The 17,699-nt window shown below is 32.9% G+C and overlaps 5 protein-coding genes across 8 annotated transcripts; 2 read left to right on the forward strand and 3 right to left on the reverse strand.

Moving 5' to 3' along the window:
- The first annotated feature begins 1,212 nt into the window (after positions 1–1,212).
- On the forward strand, positions 1,213–3,632 carry LOC122533250 (DNA mismatch repair protein MutL-like). The gene is made up of 7 exons (XM_043662767.1): positions 1,213–1,327; positions 1,413–1,682; positions 1,744–1,905; positions 1,978–2,794; positions 2,861–2,964; positions 3,023–3,146; positions 3,223–3,632. Exons 1-7 carry the CDS (start codon positions 1,265–1,267, stop codon positions 3,597–3,599), a joined length of 1,917 nt encoding a protein of 638 aa, XP_043518702.1. The 5' UTR covers positions 1,213–1,264; the 3' UTR covers positions 3,600–3,632.
- Positions 3,633–3,652: 20 nt separating this feature from the next.
- Positions 3,653–7,898, reverse strand: LOC122533075 (poly(U)-specific endoribonuclease homolog). Its single transcript, XM_043662446.1, has 6 exons — positions 7,716–7,898; positions 6,236–6,370; positions 5,865–6,020; positions 4,950–5,796; positions 4,433–4,862; positions 3,653–4,353 (listed from the first exon to the last, which is right to left on the reverse strand). The coding sequence occupies exons 1-6, from the start codon at positions 7,765–7,767 to the stop codon at positions 4,120–4,122; spliced, it is 1,854 nt and encodes a 617-aa protein (XP_043518381.1). The 5' UTR covers positions 7,768–7,898; the 3' UTR covers positions 3,653–4,119.
- Positions 7,899–8,394: 496 nt separating this feature from the next.
- LOC122532971 (poly(U)-specific endoribonuclease homolog) lies at positions 8,395–15,187 on the reverse strand. Of its 3 annotated transcripts, XM_043662234.1 has the most exons (8): positions 11,238–11,408; positions 10,931–11,176; positions 10,789–10,854; positions 10,553–10,711; positions 10,141–10,481; positions 9,311–10,083; positions 8,826–9,240; positions 8,395–8,745 (listed from the first exon to the last, which is right to left on the reverse strand). In XM_043662234.1, the coding sequence occupies exons 1-8, from the start codon at positions 11,293–11,295 to the stop codon at positions 8,512–8,514; spliced, it is 2,292 nt and encodes a 763-aa protein (XP_043518169.1). In that variant the 5' UTR covers positions 11,296–11,408; the 3' UTR covers positions 8,395–8,511. The 3 variants fall into 3 exon arrangements, with proteins under 3 accessions (XP_043518169.1, XP_043518158.1, XP_043518178.1); XM_043662223.1 differs by having other exon boundaries at positions 9,311–10,481; positions 11,238–11,407; XM_043662243.1 differs by lacking the exons at positions 10,931–11,176; positions 11,238–11,408 and adding an exon at positions 15,183–15,187 and having other exon boundaries at positions 9,311–10,481.
- On the reverse strand, positions 11,903–13,233 carry LOC122533161 (glyoxalase domain-containing protein 4). Its single transcript, XM_043662601.1, has 6 exons — positions 13,101–13,233; positions 12,996–13,045; positions 12,645–12,910; positions 12,409–12,564; positions 12,149–12,324; positions 11,903–12,065 (listed from the first exon to the last, which is right to left on the reverse strand). Exons 1-6 carry the CDS (start codon positions 13,188–13,190, stop codon positions 11,958–11,960), a joined length of 846 nt encoding a protein of 281 aa, XP_043518536.1. The 5' UTR covers positions 13,191–13,233; the 3' UTR covers positions 11,903–11,957.
- Positions 13,618–17,542, forward strand: LOC122532951 (protein pigeon). 2 transcript variants are annotated; one of them, XM_043662170.1, is made up of 10 exons: positions 13,618–13,754; positions 13,933–14,069; positions 14,143–14,458; positions 14,536–14,798; positions 14,873–16,020; positions 16,191–16,532; positions 16,601–16,815; positions 16,893–17,096; positions 17,207–17,278; positions 17,342–17,542. In XM_043662170.1, the coding sequence occupies exons 1-10, from the start codon at positions 13,697–13,699 to the stop codon at positions 17,410–17,412; spliced, it is 2,826 nt and encodes a 941-aa protein (XP_043518105.1). In that variant the 5' UTR covers positions 13,618–13,696; the 3' UTR covers positions 17,413–17,542. The 2 variants fall into 2 exon arrangements, with proteins under 2 accessions (XP_043518105.1, XP_043518114.1); XM_043662179.1 differs by lacking the exon at positions 13,618–13,754 and having other exon boundaries at positions 13,943–14,069; positions 14,162–14,458.
- The last annotated feature ends 157 nt before the right edge of the window (positions 17,543–17,699 follow it).

Genomic DNA, 17,699 nt, shown 5'->3' on the forward strand with positions numbered 1-17,699 from the left:
CACCCATCCTAGCGGTTCCGCACTCTGTTTGCTTAACATCGAATATCGGTTGACTTCGACGCTAGGCGCACAGCCACTTGCGGCTTGTGCAAGTTGGTGTTCGAAACTCGTACTCGAGGAACTATAGGTCGCTACATTAGAGGCGACAGTGGCGCCATCTATTGTCAACTCGGTGGTACTAAAAGTAAAAAATTCTGTTTTTAGTACCACCGAGTTAACAATAGATGGCGACGCTAGTGTTTCTTAACCCGTAAAATAGAGAAATTTTTATTTGCGAAAAAACCTAATTTAGCGAAATGAATTATCAACTTTGGTGATTGTATTACCCTAATGAGGCCCTTAGCTTTCTTTTCATACCCCATTTGACCCGTAAAATGCAGAAATAAGTATTTTTATAAATAATTAGTACCACTGAGCTGCCGCTAGATGGCGCCACCATGTCCATTTTGTGACAGTTCGCATTAATTAAGAAAAAAACCTAATTTGGAGGAATAATTTGCAACTTTTTTATATGCCTCCTTAAAATTAGGCTCCCCGCTTTCTTTCTACGTGCGTTTGGTCCTAGAAAAACGTGTGTGTGAAAAGTTGAATTTTTTTTCAATAGATCGAAGAATGTCCTTGTCGCACACTGTTGCTTTCCTTGTCTGTCGCCATTAGACAAGGAGAGCAGTAGCGTGCGACAAGGACAGACATACATGCACGATAGACAAGGAGAGCAACAGCGTGCGACAAGGACAGACAAATACGCGCGATAGACAAGGAGGGCGATAGCGTTGGACAAGGACAGACATATACGAGCGGTAATAAGAAGAGCGATAGCGTGGGACAAGGACAGACATATACGAGCGGTAAACAAGGAGAGCGATAGCGTGGAACAAGGATAGAAACATTCGCGCGATAGACAAGGATAACCTAGTGAGCAATAAGGACAGACTTAATAATTGAATTTTAGCGCGCGTTCTTCAAAGTTTTAAATTACAAGATTTTTTAAGCACTTTAAGGGATGGTATTAAACTAAATAAAGAAAGAGTTTTATTCACTTTGTACTTTGATTTTCTCTTTTTTTTAATATTGTATTTAAAAGAAATTATTTCGAAATTTGTCTAAATATGACATTAGCGAAATATCTAGTATGTAACAGGTGGTAGATCGAGAAATTGATACTCTATACTCTTCTTTTTCTGATGTCGCTAGTAGAGGGAGACAACGGCGCGTAAAAAGCTTCGTTATTTTAGCATGACCCAACGTTGTTGAAAATGTTAACATGGAAGCGTCAATTATTGCCACGACCAATGTAACAAGTATTGCAGAATGCGTCTTGGAGCTGGTATATTTTATATTGTTTAAGCGAACATAAACATTTACATTTCGCATGATATCCTTTCGATACTTTTATAACGTTTTCTCGACAGATATCAAATTCTTTGAGCGCTAATGCTACATCAATTGCAATACGATTTCATAATGAACAGCGAAAAATTCAAGTGATAGATAATGGTACAGGAATACCAAAAATACAACTGAAACCGATGGCAGAATATAATAATGAAAGCATTTTAAATTGTCCAAGTATACACGATTTGTGTAGCTGGAGGAAACGGACACTCGGTAACATTCGTAGACTATCTAACGCTATGTTAATAACATCTAGATATTACAATTCTCAGAAGACATTTATGAAGGTACACAATCTTCATAATCAAGTTATCCATTTAAAAATATAAACTGACAAGTTGTTCGTAGATTTTCAAAGTGAACCGTAAGCCAAAGATTGTCAGAATCGAGAGAAGACCTTCTCAAGGCACTACAATAAGCATTTACGGATTCCATGAATTATCCTTAAATAAATGGAATGTTCCTTTTATGTATCATTTGGTTGGAAACATTGCCATAGCAAATCCGCATGTAAATGAACATTTAGCAATGCATTAATGGATTCTTATATAGTCCATATTGAAAGACATTTTATATTCACAGACTTCATTCACCATTAGAGATGATCAAAAAAAGAAAGTTACCATGATAATCGCTAAGCCACACAAACCATTAGACGTTTTCAAATCCTTATATAGTCAGGAAGTATCACTTCATAAAGTATGGTATACAAAGTGTACGAAAAAGTCCAATATTAAATTCTGCGCATACATTGGATTAGCTGAATCTGAAACTGCTGCTTCTCAGTATATTTTTGTAAATGATAAACTCGTTCATTGTCCCTTAATCTTAGAAGTAGTTTCAGCTACTTTCATAGATATATTAAAGTTCTTCAGAAAACAACATTATGAATTTATATCGGAAAAGGCAGCAGTTTTCATTTTGATGTTTATCATGTGTAGCAATTACATTTTTACTATAGAGAACGGAAGGAGAACTTTAATGTTTTCTAACATACAAGATCTGTTGCAAATCATTAGAAAGAAGATACTGAATATTTTTACAAAAAACATTAAACCTCTATCTGATATTGGTTCAAGAAATAGCAACAGATCTACAGAACAGAGCTTTGAAAGCAAAGAGATACAATTGATCCCAAATGACTCAGTGCAATTATTTACACCTGCTTTAAAACATGATAACAATGGTAAAGAAAGTATGCAACTAACCCTTTCTGAATGGTCTAATTGGAGCTTGAAGCAATTAGAAAATGATTCTCTCAAGTTTTATAAATATTTTGATTTTTTGCCACAAAAATTACATAAATTATTACGTGGAAACACAAAGCTGACAAAAACTGAAGTTTTAAATGAATATAATGGAAGTACATGTTCAACCAAATTGAAATCTGGATTGCAGAGTAAGCATTTTTAATTTAATTAGAGAATTAAAGTATGAAATTATTTATGATACATTGCATAATAAGTCCCAGATATAATACCTCATCAAGAACTTGACGTGCGCCCATGTAAAACTGTCTTACGATTCCATAAATTCACATTAAATAAGGATCTGTTGAAACTTATTAAAGTAAGTAGTTATAATTACAATAAGAAAACTGAAATTACAGTCGTCTCTCTTTTCTCAGATATTAGGACAAATAAACAATGAATTAATAGTAGGATTAATAATTCATAATAATGTAAAAATACTTTTATTAATGGATCAACATGCAATTCATGAAAGAATTAGATATGAACATTTACTTAATGGTAAAACTTCATAACAGTCTTATATAAAAACAAACAACAGAGGTATAATAATTTTGATTATGCAACTGATTTTTAGGATACAAGATACAGATAAGAAATCAACTATTCTCCATCAAATTGAAAAATCCTATAGTTATACAATTTCCTGCAGATAGCTGCAATTTACTTTTGTCTAATAATATGATACTAAAAAAGTTTGGTATAACTTTTAATGTGATAGAAAATAATATTCTAATGATACGTGCAGTGCCAGAATGTTTAAGGAAGAATAAATATCATTATGATGAATTAAGATTAAAATTAAATGTAAAAAATCTTTTAAATGAATTGCTACAAAATTTTTCACATTATAATAATAACATTGATCCAATCAACAATTTACCACTTACTATTCAAAATGCAATTGCAACGGAAGCTTGTCATGGTAAGTTCTTTCTTCTTTCCTGTCTGTAATCTTATTGTTAGTCAATAATTTAACAAATAAAAAACACATTTAAAATACAACATTTAAAATATAAATAGATAGAGTATATATTTTTCAGCAGAAAATATTAATAGAATAACAATCTCATCTTTTTGTACATTATAACATTATATTCAATACTATCTAATAAAGAGTATTTTAGGAGCCATAAAATTCGGAGATCCACTAACATTAAAAGAATGTAAATGGCTTTTGAAATTATTAAATGAGACGAAGATACCTACTCAATGTGCTCATGGACGGCCATCCATAGTGCCTCTAATGGAATTAACGGACTTAGAAAAACGTCATAAGAAAATCAATCGTGTACGTAACAGATCTTTCATACACCATATATATTAATTAAGAAAAAACTTATTTATAAATTCATTTACATGAAGCAATTTAAATTCCTTATATTTTAGCAATTGTTTCAATTATTCTTTGCAATGAAATCACTAAAGTGAAATCTGTTATGACATTATAAATTCAGATTTTGTTTTAACAAAATTATATGTCAGGATATGCTGAAATTAAAATATCTTTTCCAAAGTAATTGATTCTGCTAACAAAAATCACAAACTCGGTTCCTCCGAAAGAAATTGGGCAAGCGTTGTTAGGCCGAGTAAAGAAGCACATCGTGTACAAAGCTAATTCCAATTCTGGTGATGTACCGACAAAAAGGGTCGTAACTGGTTGCACTATTCCATTTAGCGATGAACGTACTTTCAAAACTGCTCCTTTCTGTAAAAATATAGCGCAACGAATATTAACATATTGCTATGGACCATTTTGTTTGTTATACGCATTGCATGTCACTTACATCGCCCAGTTTGACTTCCTTGATATATCCAAGATAATTGAGCTTCTTGTCCGCTTCTTGCTTCGCGTAGTAGATCCAATTATGCAGCCCAATTATATCCGAATCAAACTGTTCAGCCAGGAATACAGTTTCGAAACCAGAACTCGACGCGTCTCCATCAATTCGTTTGAATTGAGAGGACCATATACGTTTCATAGTATCTTTAAACTCATATTCATCGTCCTCGATATATCCTTTATCGACTAAGAATTTCATAGTCGCTTTCATCACGTCTGTTTCAAGGACCTTGTCAAGAAGGTCCGATTCCTCTTTTCGCTCTTCTGGCGTTATTGTCTCCTTCGTTTTAACGTCAAGTTCATAGTTATCGTGTAAGGCTATCACAGATTTCACAGTCGGAATCTCATAAGCTTCGTCTTTCACAGTCAACAACCTGAAATAATACGTGGAACATGGAATTATAAGAACAGTTCATAATTTACTTTTCGATTCTAGAAATTCGAAGCGAATCGGTACTCACGGTTCAGAGGCATCGTCACTGGTGCTGTCATCTTTCTTCTGGCCTTGCAAATTAATCGTTATGTATTTCAAAGCACTGTTCTTCTCTTTTTCGAATAGACCTTCTGTCAGCTTTTTGATATCATCGTTAGAAGTGACGAATCCCAAAGGATTAGGATTGTTCTGCGTTGATTCTTGAGACTTTGGATTATTCGGTGACGCGTTGGTACCAGCATTATTCTGTGAAGCTTGCGATGCTTCAGCAGCAGGTTGAACGGCTGATTGAGTTGGTTGAGACTGAGAATTAGTTGCTGGTTGAGCCGCAGGAGCTGCGGCAGCTGCCGGTTGATCAGAATTTGGAGCCGGAGCAGGAGCAGTTCCATTATTATAGTAATTATTATAGGTAATTTCAGTGTGAGAGGCACCACCTCCACTTCCAGTGCCTCTGGTGCCATAGATTCCTCCTGGTATTAATCTGTTCACAGCCGCGTTTACTCCAGCGCTCACACCAGCAAAGACAAACGCTTCTTTTGCTAATTGCCCTATACCAGGCTTCGCCGCTTGCTGTAAGAGAATCGTCTGCTGTGGCATTTGTCCCATGGACGGACTAAAAGACTGTCCAAAAGACGGCTGTCCAAAGCCTGGATTGTATCCACCATAAGATGGCTGTGCTCCATAAGGTGGTGGATGTACTCCTCCTCCAGGATTGTAATAGCCTTGACCAGATGCTGGATTGTAACCATGACCTAGTGAAGGATTGTACCCTCCAACTGATGGATTGTAACCTTGCCCGGCTGATGGATTGTAGGGTTGATTAGGATTGGAATTTGTGTGATAAGGATTGCTGGCTGGTTGACGAGGATATCCACCTAGAAATTATTGTCGATTAAACACCTCGTATAATGTTACATTGATGTCTGATTACAATATCAACTACCTGAAGGATTGTATCCAGATTGCACATTAGTCGCGCTGGTTTTAGCATTGTGTTCAGATACAGGAGCAGAAGGTTTAGGCCCAGTATTGGTATTGGTTCCGCTTGTTGGCTTTTTATCTGCAACGTTCCACCCTATTTTATCAGGACTAGAACCTCCTATATGAAAAAATAGTCAGTAATCTATGATCATCAAATAGATAATAATTTCAATTGCCAATTTCTACTGGCAAGTAATTGATCACTTAAAAGAAAATTTAATACGTGGGCAATTAATCGATAATTGATCGTATGTTACTATAGAGAGGTAAATAATTCCATTGCAAAGCACAAAGGAGGCTTAGTATTGTCGAATATTCTGATACGAAAATTACCTTGACTACTCTGTTGATACGTGCTGTGAGAGGTCTGAGAAGTGCGAGGACGAGGTGTTGACCTCGAGCGGAACACAGAGCCCCCCCATCCACTTCCGGTTCGCCGTCTACTCGATTTTGCATCTCCAATGTCAACTGTGAAAATTGGCGAGGATTTATGTGCGACGTAGTATGAACATTGTCGGTAAATCGTACACATAGTATAATAGTGTGAACGAATTAGCCGCTATAAAAGCAACGAAGCGTGAAACGAAGAATAAAATACTTGAATAGAGTCTTAGCAGAGATTACGTATTCAAACGATTATGATCTGTGCGAACAGAATGCGATGCGATCATCAAAATTTAAAGTATTGCCTGTGGAATTTACCATTGGTTAAATGGAATATACTGCGTCAAAGAGTTCGAGAGGACTCTTATACAATAATATTTCAATTTTATTAATAACAAGTGCTGCGTGCTCGAGTATATTATACGATTCATAATATTCCACCCACCACTTGTTGAACTTCTCTATCACTCTATGATGAATTATTTCATACGGTCCCTAACAATTTAGCAATTCGCTAAATAAAGTAATGATATATCGTTAACACGCGGGCCTGATTATTTCTGATTAAATCTATTTGAATGTTTTCAGTATTGAAATAATAGTTAATAGCTCTCCTATGCTATGAGTTAAGCCCTTTTTAAAAATAAAAAAATAGTATTGTTTTTAAAATTCCAATATTTAATTTCTTTGTATATTGTTCTAGGATAATCTTGTTGATTTAATACTGAAATAGAACTTTGGAAGAGTAAAGTAAATATTTGAAGTTGATTATTGAACGTCGGACTAATTATACACGGAAACCAATGTCTTAGTAAATTTCACGGAACTTAATTAAATTTTTATGACCACAACAGCGGAACGAATAACACCTTTCGTGGAATTGCTTGTAATTTATTAGAGTGACTCATTGCCGGCCTCGGTCATCTGGTTGAGAGACTTTCTAGAAGACACTTTTGCGAGTTCTTTTCAAACCCATTCAACAGACAAGTGAATAATGCTCACGTGCATTGATGCATGCTCGAGCAACAGTAATTTACTCTCGGTGAAGTTATGATCTGTTTGGTTGCAGTTTTATGATGTCATCTCGTGATATCAATCAATTATTACATTCATAGACTACTTTATTCTCGAATAAATGTGAACTATTGTCTTCTCTAGAATTTTATCGCTTCGCTTAATCGTTTAGAATATTGGAGTAGATAAACAGGAATTTTACGTGCGTGCAATTCTTGTTAAAAAGCTTTTACAAGTCTATAAATTATATTCTGTAATAAAAATCCTCATAATATATTGTAGCTCGATTCATAAAATATTGCATCAAGGCAAAATCCAGTAAATCTATTGCCACATAGTTGAAACGTTCACCAAAGGAAAAACGATATTTTTTTCTTGTTTTAAACTGGTTAAATTTACAAGGAAACTTGCTTACCAAACACGAACAAAACGAGAATTGTGCAAATCAGGATTAGCTTGATGTTCATATTTCTTGTTATTTAACTTCCTCAGCTGTCGTTTTGCAATTTAAAAATCGGTGACACGATCAAGAATCTCTCTGTAAAATGATCGATGCACGCTGCTCGGCGGTTTACTCGTTACTAAGACTTCCCGTGAATCGATGCATACTAGCCGCACTGAAACCAATTTGAAATTGCAGTGTGACTCGTAAGCTTTCTCCTCTTTCATTAATCTTTGATACGTTCACAAGTAGTAGGGATCTAATAGAATAATCTGGCAATGAGCAAGGTAATAACACGTCCCTGACTTTTAACCATAAAGACGTTGCACCTCATGAATACTTAATGGCTCTTTATTTTTTATCTTATACAGATCTCCTTTATGACGTTGACTTGTAATTCTTGTATTCTTTCAGGAAAAATTGAATTTTGGAGTTTTGAAGTTGCACCATATAAGAAGATCTGAAAATTAATTTAAAAAATTAGAAGAAAGATCCAGACGAAAATAAAATAAAAATATAATATGAAATATAATATAATATAAAATTATATAAATTTAATTTCAATTTTCTACTTACAATGATAAGTTCTTCATATTATTTACTTTCAGATCATTTGCTATTGTCAATAAATTAATAAATGTGTCATAAAATATTATTTTTTTAATCATTTTTATTGCTGATAATTATATTGTTTACATGTATAGAACAATGTAGTTCACATTATATTAAATTCTACATATATATAACTACTATAGATAAAATATTTATATTAGAACATTGGAAGAGCAAGGTCTATAATTTCAGTTCCGAAATATGTAAACGAATGCGTATAGATATTAAACTTGGTGCCACCGAGAGAAACAGGACAGAGATTGTTTGGTCTTGCATAAAAGCATATCGTGTACAAAGCCATCTCTAGCTCAGGTAAAGTACCTACAAATATTGTTGCGTTTGGTCTAACGATTCCATCCATTTGGAAATTTAATTTTATCAATGAAGCAGTCTGAAAAAATAATTATATTAAATAACAATACAATATTGTTTAAATAGGAATAATTCTTTAGTATTTTTTAAATCGCTTACACTTCCAAGATCTAGTTTATCTATATAGCCCATATAATCTATGCGTTTCAAAGATTCTTGGTATTCGAAATAAATCCAATCTTGTACACCAATAATGGCTGTACCATAATTTTCAGATGCAAACACACGTTCGAATCCGCATGTACTTCCACTAAATACAGTGAACCAAATTCGACGGAGTACGTCTTTTCTTTCAAAATCGTCCGGATCGATGAATCCATGATCAGCTAGCCATTGCATAGCTCTTGACATCTCGTTTGTATTTAAAAAGATATCGATTAGAAGATTCTCCTCTTTTCTTATTTCTAAAGTGCGATTTAATTTCTTGCGGGAATCATGCCCGTAGTTATCATATAGAGATCGCGTTATATATATTGATGGATAGTCTAATAATTCTGGATCTACTTCGAACAATCTAGAAAAAAAGATTGATAAATAAAACCAATTACTCAAATTATTTAGAAAGTAATAATTAGGATACATACGGTTCTGTGGCTTCATCCGTTGTTATGTTAGAAGACGTAACTCGGGTCTGTAGATTCATTTTTATGTACTTGTACATATTATGCGAATTTTTTGCAAATAGTTCTTCTGATATTTTAGAAAGTTCATCGTCCGAGATCCTATAAAATGAGTTACCTATGCTAGCAGGATTATTAGGTACATTATTTTGGCCACTTGTCATTTTGGCTTCAGTTGGAGAAGTTGTTATATTCTCATTTACACGTGATCCAATAATAGATGTTCCACTTCCAGCTAAACTTAAACTAGGAATATTGGATGTGTTTGGTATGTTTTGTGATAAAGGAATATTACCTCCTACATTTGAAGTAGGCGCTATTGGAGAAGAAAGCCCATTTGCTTGTGATACATTTGTGGAATTCATTTTGTCATTGTCATTAGGTGCAGTATTGAAATATTGATTGTTATAAGTAATATGAGTTGTAGGTGCTGCTGAAGCAGGATCAACAGGTTTGCTTTCGTAATGATGAGTATGAGGATTTATTAATCTATTTACTCCCGCATTAATAGTTGAAAAAACAAGCGCTTCCTTGACCATTTGGCCCAAACCTCGCCCAGAGTCTTGTTGTCCAGGCATCATTACAATAGTTTGACCAGGTACGAAAGGCTGTACAGCAGGTTGTGCAAATGTGTGTGTTTGCTGTGGATAATAAGAAGGAGATTGTCCAGGTATATTAAAGGCAGGTCCAGAGGGGTGTGTAGAATAAGGATTTCCTAATGGCATTGAATTTGTTGGATGGAATGGGGAGGAGTGTGTAGAATAAGGATTCCCTAATGGCATTGAATTTGTTGAATGGAATGGTGAAGTGTGTGTAGAATAAGGATTCCCTAATGGCATTGAATTTGTTGGATAATGTGGAGCAGAGATAGAATTTGAAGGCACAGGATGTATAGGATAAGGGGGATGTCCATTTGCAGATGGATTATATTGAGTACCAACAGTTGGACGAGTCTGTGGATAATCTTTGAAACCAATTGGAAATGGTTGACCACCTGATGCAGCTGGTTGAGAATTTAGAACAGATGGTCTATTAGTTTCTGAATAAGGATTGCTCCATCGAGAATGTGTTTCAGTTGATACTGTTGCTTTATTGTTATAATAAGGATTGCTCCAGGCTGGATTTGTTGAATGACCTATATTATATTATAATATTATGCTTTAAATGATAAATAGTAACCATATCAATTTTTTATATTATCTATACCTTGAAGTGTGTCAGCAGAAGATTTCATAATAGATTCCTGGGGCGCAGATGGATGATAAGGTGAAGTCTGTTTGTTTTCTGTTGCAACTTTTGGTTTTGATACAACAGCATCAGGCATAACAGAAGGAGAATATAATGGTCCAGAAGGCTTTGTTTGAACTTATTAAAAAATGTACATTTCATAATTTTTATTTCATATTTAATATATCCATTTAATATGTACAATAATACTTTACCTGGTCGTGTAGCTCCCCCACCCTCAGCTTTTATAAGATCTGTATTAATATTTTTATTTTGAGATCCTAAGATTATGAACAAAGAATGAAATATTATCTTACGCTTGATACTATATTCAAATTATACAACGCATTAAATTACCAGGGAAACTGCCTGTAGAAGGTTTACTATGAGATAATTCATAGCCTCCAACTCCGTGGTTTCCAGTATGTGGAAATCCATGTGAGGACGTTTCATGCGAGATTCCATTATGTGGAGATCTATGTAAAGATCCATATGACGTTCCATGCGATGTTCCATGTGATGCTCTATGCGAAGATCGATATAATGTTCCATAAGATCTTCCTCTACTAGAACTTGTAGCCCTATATTTTGCGTTAGTACTATCTACGAAAAAGAAATATATTAATAAAAATATTCTGTAAAAAAATAATCTGATTATACTTACTGATTATAAAGAATACATAAATAAATATAAGAAAACACGTCTTCAATTTCATTATCATTGTACGTGATGTTATGGCACTAATGAACTGTTAATAACAAATTGATATCATTAGCACGCTTAAATAACGAATATTTCAAACTCGTATTTATCGAAAATTTCCTCGTAAGTACGTTATCTTACAATATTATCTATGGACTTTTCCTTAAAATCATACTGCATAATAAAAGGTCATTGCTAATGACCTCGAAGAGATATGGGTATCTCCAGCAATGAGAACAACATTTCTTTAACAAGCTTTTATTTGATCTTATTAACAACCTTCACCAAAATATATGTTTTTTATAGAAATATTAAATTACAAAATAGCTTTATAAACTCCTTCGTACTTTGAAATTAGTAATGTACTAATATATTTACAATATCAATAGTAAAGTTACGAATTCAAAAAAAAATTCATATTGATTGTTATAGTATATATCAGGAATAAGAAACTTCTTCCCCACTGTGGGTCATATGAACTGCATTTTTATGCTCCAGTTTTTTTCATTGCATAAAATTAAAATGGAGGGAGTCGTTTTCATATGAGTCTGCGGGGTAAAGGTCATGTATGATGTAGGTTACCAGTTCGTCACTTCTGATATATAGTACATTTTTTTTCTAAATTATTAAAGTAATACTGAGATAAAATATTGCCTTTTAAAAACATCAATGTTTAATGATTTATCCTTCTTTTTTAATATATCTATCCAAAATTGCTTCACTGGGATAATCTGGAACTGATAATTGGCGATATGCTTCATCATCTACAAAGCAAATCTCATGACCATCCTAAAGATAATAATTATTATTATTAATATGTTTTTATTAATATTGTGTTGTATTTAAAAATAAAATATTTGAAATGTCCTTACTGGATCAGCAAGAATAATGACCCTCACAGAAGCTTTTCCTGGAGTATCTAAAGTGATTAAATCGGTCAATATTTTATGCCCACTATTTTTTATTTTCTTTTGAATTTCCGGTTGTTCTGTATGAGGAATTGAGAATGCTATACGTCCATAAGCTGTAGCATGATCAATTTCAGAACCTAATCAAACAGAAAGATATGTTTTATCATTGGAGCAATCTCTATTATCAAAGTAGGTATTACACAACATTATGAAATCATTACCAATGTCTTTAAATTCGATCTTTGTTTGATCTTCATTGTATCCTAATAGTACACTCTTCTCAGATTGATCAAATACTTTTAATTCTAAGATATCCTTCCAATAGGCAATAGATTTTTGAATATTTGAACTAGACAACGTTATTTTTTCTACAGGATCTGTTGGAGAAATATACTTTTAGTTAGATTAATATGCTATTTTAGAATAAATATGTATTAGAATAGATCTGCATTGATACCTTTATTTACAGGTTGAGGTTCATCAATAATATAATACTTATAACCGCCAGGTGCTTGTAAAACAAACTTTCCATTTTCTTCTTGCAGTGGCCATCCATCAGCTCGTGCTCTTTGAAGTGCTTCTCTAGACCGAATTGTAATACCACCAAAATCATTTCCCACTTTGTATTCTTTGATCCCATAATTATAAGTTAATTCTATCACAAAGTGAGTATCTTCTGTTCCATATCCTATCATGGTTTTACTCCATCTATTTGCATATGGTCTATATAACAAACATAAGATGTTTGTTAAACTATTTACACATATAATATATGACAATAAAAGAAGAAACACAACATATTACAAACCCATTACAGGCTGCTTCACAACCTTCGGAAAATTCCTCGTGTCGTAACACCTGTTAAAAAAAACTTCTGTGAAAGGATACCAATTTGAATTATGAAACTACTAACCTTCATCCCAAGAATTTCTCGATAAAATTTGCAAGTTAATTTTCTATCTGGTATTTTAAATACAAAATGAAGCGCTCGTCCAGTGACCATTTTCAACAAACTTGCTTTTACAGCCGTGTTTACCACACTAATGACTCACTTTTTTATAGGAAATCTCGTCTTACTAATTTTTTTTGCCGTTTTTTGTCCTTCTCTATAATGACTAATTAAGAGTTGAACTAATGTTGTGTAATACAAGTATTCATTCTATGCAATTATTTTACTTACTCCTTGATGTATTAGTGTTAACGTATAAATGATATGTTCTTATCAGTAAACAAATAATAAGTAAATACTTTTACGTGTTTGCCTATCTATTGAATGAATATATTCGTAACAAAGGTGGCGCTAACAAAAATGTAATGCAACACAGATTCATGATAATGAATCAACGTCAAATCAATATACGTATGACAGTGTAGCCATAATAGTAGCAGACGATACGTTTGATAATGTTAAAATAAACATACGGCTATCCATCAAATTAAAAACAATTGGTCGTCTTAAACTAAAATATTATAGGATATTACTCATTAGAGGAAATTTATAAATAGAATATGATAGAAAATCTTGCAGCAAAATTATGTTTACTTCTGCCGGAAAAAGCGCACTCAGGTAATTGTTACAATTCTTAAATAATGTTACAGCTATTTGTGAAATTTTTTTTGTAAAATTTTTAAAAATTCTATGTAAGATCTAGATAAAAAGTTACAATGTAAATTTGTATATATTTGTATATATGTTATAATATGGTAACAATGAAATATCTATAAAATAAAAATTTGTTTTTTAGCCGAACAATGGAAATTACTGGGTCAAGAGAAAGATGGATCTCTATTAGTTGGATGGACAGAAGAGACTGTAAAAGACGATGTAAACGTATCATATACAGTTGTAGGCCACTACAACCGGATTAATGATAAATTACAGGTATGTCAATCTATGAGCCAAGCCTTTCTATATAATGTAATGCACAATTAAAATGAGAAGCAATATGATATAGGTATTACACCAATTCTCAGAGGTACTAAATATTGTACAAGCAACAATAAATCAAAATTATACCGTTTTTGGATATGTAACAAAACAAAAAGTTCCTGTAGAAACAAATGCAAATTCAGAATCTACAGAAGATGAAAATCAGAGTATATCAGCTGAAATTGAAATGTATGAAGCATCTATTGTTGAACTGAAAGGACAAGAAGTAAAAATACATACTTTGGACACAAAGAAATCTAAACAAGTGAGAATTCAATTTTTATATAAGGAAAAAGAACATGGACAATGGGATAAATTTTTATTATTAATCCATCAAGAATGTAAGAATTATATAATATATAATTACATTTGTGGTTCTTAAAAATTACTATCAAAATAACTTTATTGTTTAATGCAGGTATTATAATATATACTATAATCTTTGATACATCTGTATCAGATGTTTATTCAATACAAGAGTTAAAATCTGAATCATTAGTAAAAGCATTCATTTGGGCTCAGTGGGACATGATAAATCAGGTTTTATATCATATACACCATAAAAAAATTCCACTAAGTTTAGTTTCTGAAGATGAGGAAGAAAAAGAGAATAAATTAGAAAGAACTAATCCAACACTCAGCGGTCTTCAATTTCATGATGAATTACCACATGAGACAGTGGTAAGTAACTAATTGTGTGTGCAATCTAATAATAATTCCAATATATTTTAAACAATTTATTTCTTTCTTCTCAGCTAAACATACCATTGAATTTACCTCAATTATCAACTTCTTCCAACTGTGGAACTTATGAGGATGATGTTATACCTTTAAGAGTTCATGATTGTTCATTAGATCTTATTGTAGTTTCTGACTCTAAAGGAATGGTCTGTGTTTGTCATCATTACTTATATCGTCCAGTAAAACCACAGCAGCATATACTTAATTCATTGAGTGAATCTAATACAGTACACTTTGCATATTCTGTAACGCTTCTTCATCACAGCTGTGTGATCCATTGTGTTATACCTGGCATACCATGGTCTCATGCTAAACTTATACGACCAACGTTTGCAATATACGAACATCATCACATGATTGTTCTTGTACCGGGATTGTTTACTCATCTTCTGGAAATTGGAACTAATCATGAACCATGTTGCCACATATTATGTGGTCCTCTAACTTCTATTCCATCTCGTTCTTCTTATTTGGTACCATTGCTTGAATTAGAAACTAACGCCAAAGGAAGCAAAAAGAAGTATGACACAGCTTCTTTGGAAGGAAGCAATGCATCTCAATATAATATGAACATACTAACAATAGACTTACCAACACTGGATTTAGTACAATTAACAATTTCATCTAACTTCCTTACCGAAGTATTTCGTAAAGAAAATTCGACAGAAGTACGCTTGGGCATACTTCACTATTTTCTTTGCCATAGAAATGATCTGGATATTATTTCAGAATTAGTATGTACGATTGCAGAAAAACCTAGATCATTAGAATTCGTACGGTATATGCAAGAAATTCTTATCGGTGGTTCATACGCTTTAGTACAAAAAAATTTATTAGCAGATGCTATACCTTTATTGGCTTTGCTGCCTGTTACGACCATGGAAGAATACATAAGTTTCGAGATCAAAGTGAATGATTTAAGCATAACATTGAGTCACGAGAAGCTTTGGAATACATCGGTAATGTTACTCTCACCACAACAAAGATTGATTCCTTATCGCAGTGATTTGTGGACTCGATTGTGGGATCAACTTAGCAAAAATAATGGTGATAAAATAAGATTCAAGCCAAGCAAAATTGCAGAAAAGTTATTAGTTTCTTTAGCATGTTATCAACCTGAAGCATTATCCAGGTCCAGTACTCCAATGTCTCCAAGTGGAGGGTAACATTTTAGACAAATTTTCACTTAACCCGTTTAATTGCATAAATGTTTGTGAATAATATAATTTGCATGCCTCTTTAAATAAATGTATACTATGATTTCAGCAATTTCCTTGTAATTACAGTATAATATTTTTTTATTAAAATTAATTTTTATAAACGATATTGTAGACTAGTTGTGGCTACAGTATCACTTGGAGATTTAACAAGTGGCCGAAGCAATAAACTCATGGACTCCAATTTGCCATTTAATGAAACAGAAAGTTGTACTGCGTCTAAGCAGGAGCATATTGTATCTGTAAATTTACGGGAATTGTCCGTTTATCTATTGAAACATGGCACCCAGACATCAATAACGCATCTTAAGGGATTGTGTACTCCTTTACACGTTCACGCAATGGCAACTAGACATGTGGCAGCGCAATTAGAGACATCGCGGACTCTTTGTCAAATGTTATGTCGAGCGGCTAGTATCGATCCACGAATTGAACAAGAACGTGGCTTTATTCTTGTGTAAGTAAATTATTCATGAATAATCATGAATGCGTTGCAACAAAATTTAAACTGAAATATAATTTCAGTGATCAATTAGACGAAGTAAGACGGTGGTTATTATTCGTATTGTTGGAGCGCTATAGACGCGCAATAGAAAGCATAGCATTCCCAGCACCACAAGGATTCACATCGTTTTTTACTTATCTTGGATATAGAACATTAAAGTATTCAATGTTTTTACAATATGTACAACGATCAGTGTTCGAATTACAAGTCGATGTTAGCAAAATTATTATGGCTGGTATATTCTTTAAAACTAAAATTTATTATTACCTTAATTTTCAATATCAGAATAATTTTCACTTAATATGTTTACAGATATTAGTGATACAAAAGAAAACGCCATTCGTAAATTAACTTTGTTATCTTTGCTACCCAAATCACGTGCGAAAAGACTTTTAAATCAATGGTTACACCCCGTAAGTTTTATGATAAGAGCTCGTGAACATGCTGCGAATATTTTATCTGGTGAAGTGTGTCAAAACCGTGGTAGGACATTACAATACAGAAATCATCATAATGGTAAATAATAAATAATTAATATAGAATTAACATGGAATAAATATTAATATTAATAAAAAATAAAAAGCCAAATATTTTCAACTATTTTTTATCACGTAAACTGTACGCAGGTTTAGCGGCATTTCCTTCGGCTGATCGTTTATCTCCACTAGATACATTCCTTGATCTTCTTACAGCTAAAGGTACGAAAAAATTACTATTACTGGACTGTGCAAATTTTAAATTAAATTAATTTTATTTTACAGCTAGTCTAGCCGAGTTAGATTTTGGTTTGCTTATAGAAGCTACAGTAACATCTACAGAAGATTTTTTGTAGATAAATATATTTTAATTTCCTAGAATTATTTATACTCGAAAGAATAATGCAAATAGTCATCCGAACGTGCGAAGTGCCATTAATATCTTCCAAAATATTTAGTATTTGTGAATATATAGTTTCAATCGCATTTCATAAATTCCTATGTTTCTGTTTTTGGAAATTTTAGAGGGTAGGTATTAGATAAAGTAGGATAACATACACTTTATATACTTAAATAATTTAATACGCTTATGTCTTAATTTATATTATTTTACAGTTGAATAGACCAGCAATTGATTTTTATG

The sequence above is a fragment of the Frieseomelitta varia genome, unplaced genomic scaffold, assembly GCF_011392965.1.
Source record: "Frieseomelitta varia isolate USP_RPSP 00005682 unplaced genomic scaffold, Fvar_1.2 scaffold_144, whole genome shotgun sequence".
In the NCBI taxonomy this organism is placed as follows: Eukaryota; Metazoa; Arthropoda; class Insecta; order Hymenoptera; family Apidae; genus Frieseomelitta; species Frieseomelitta varia.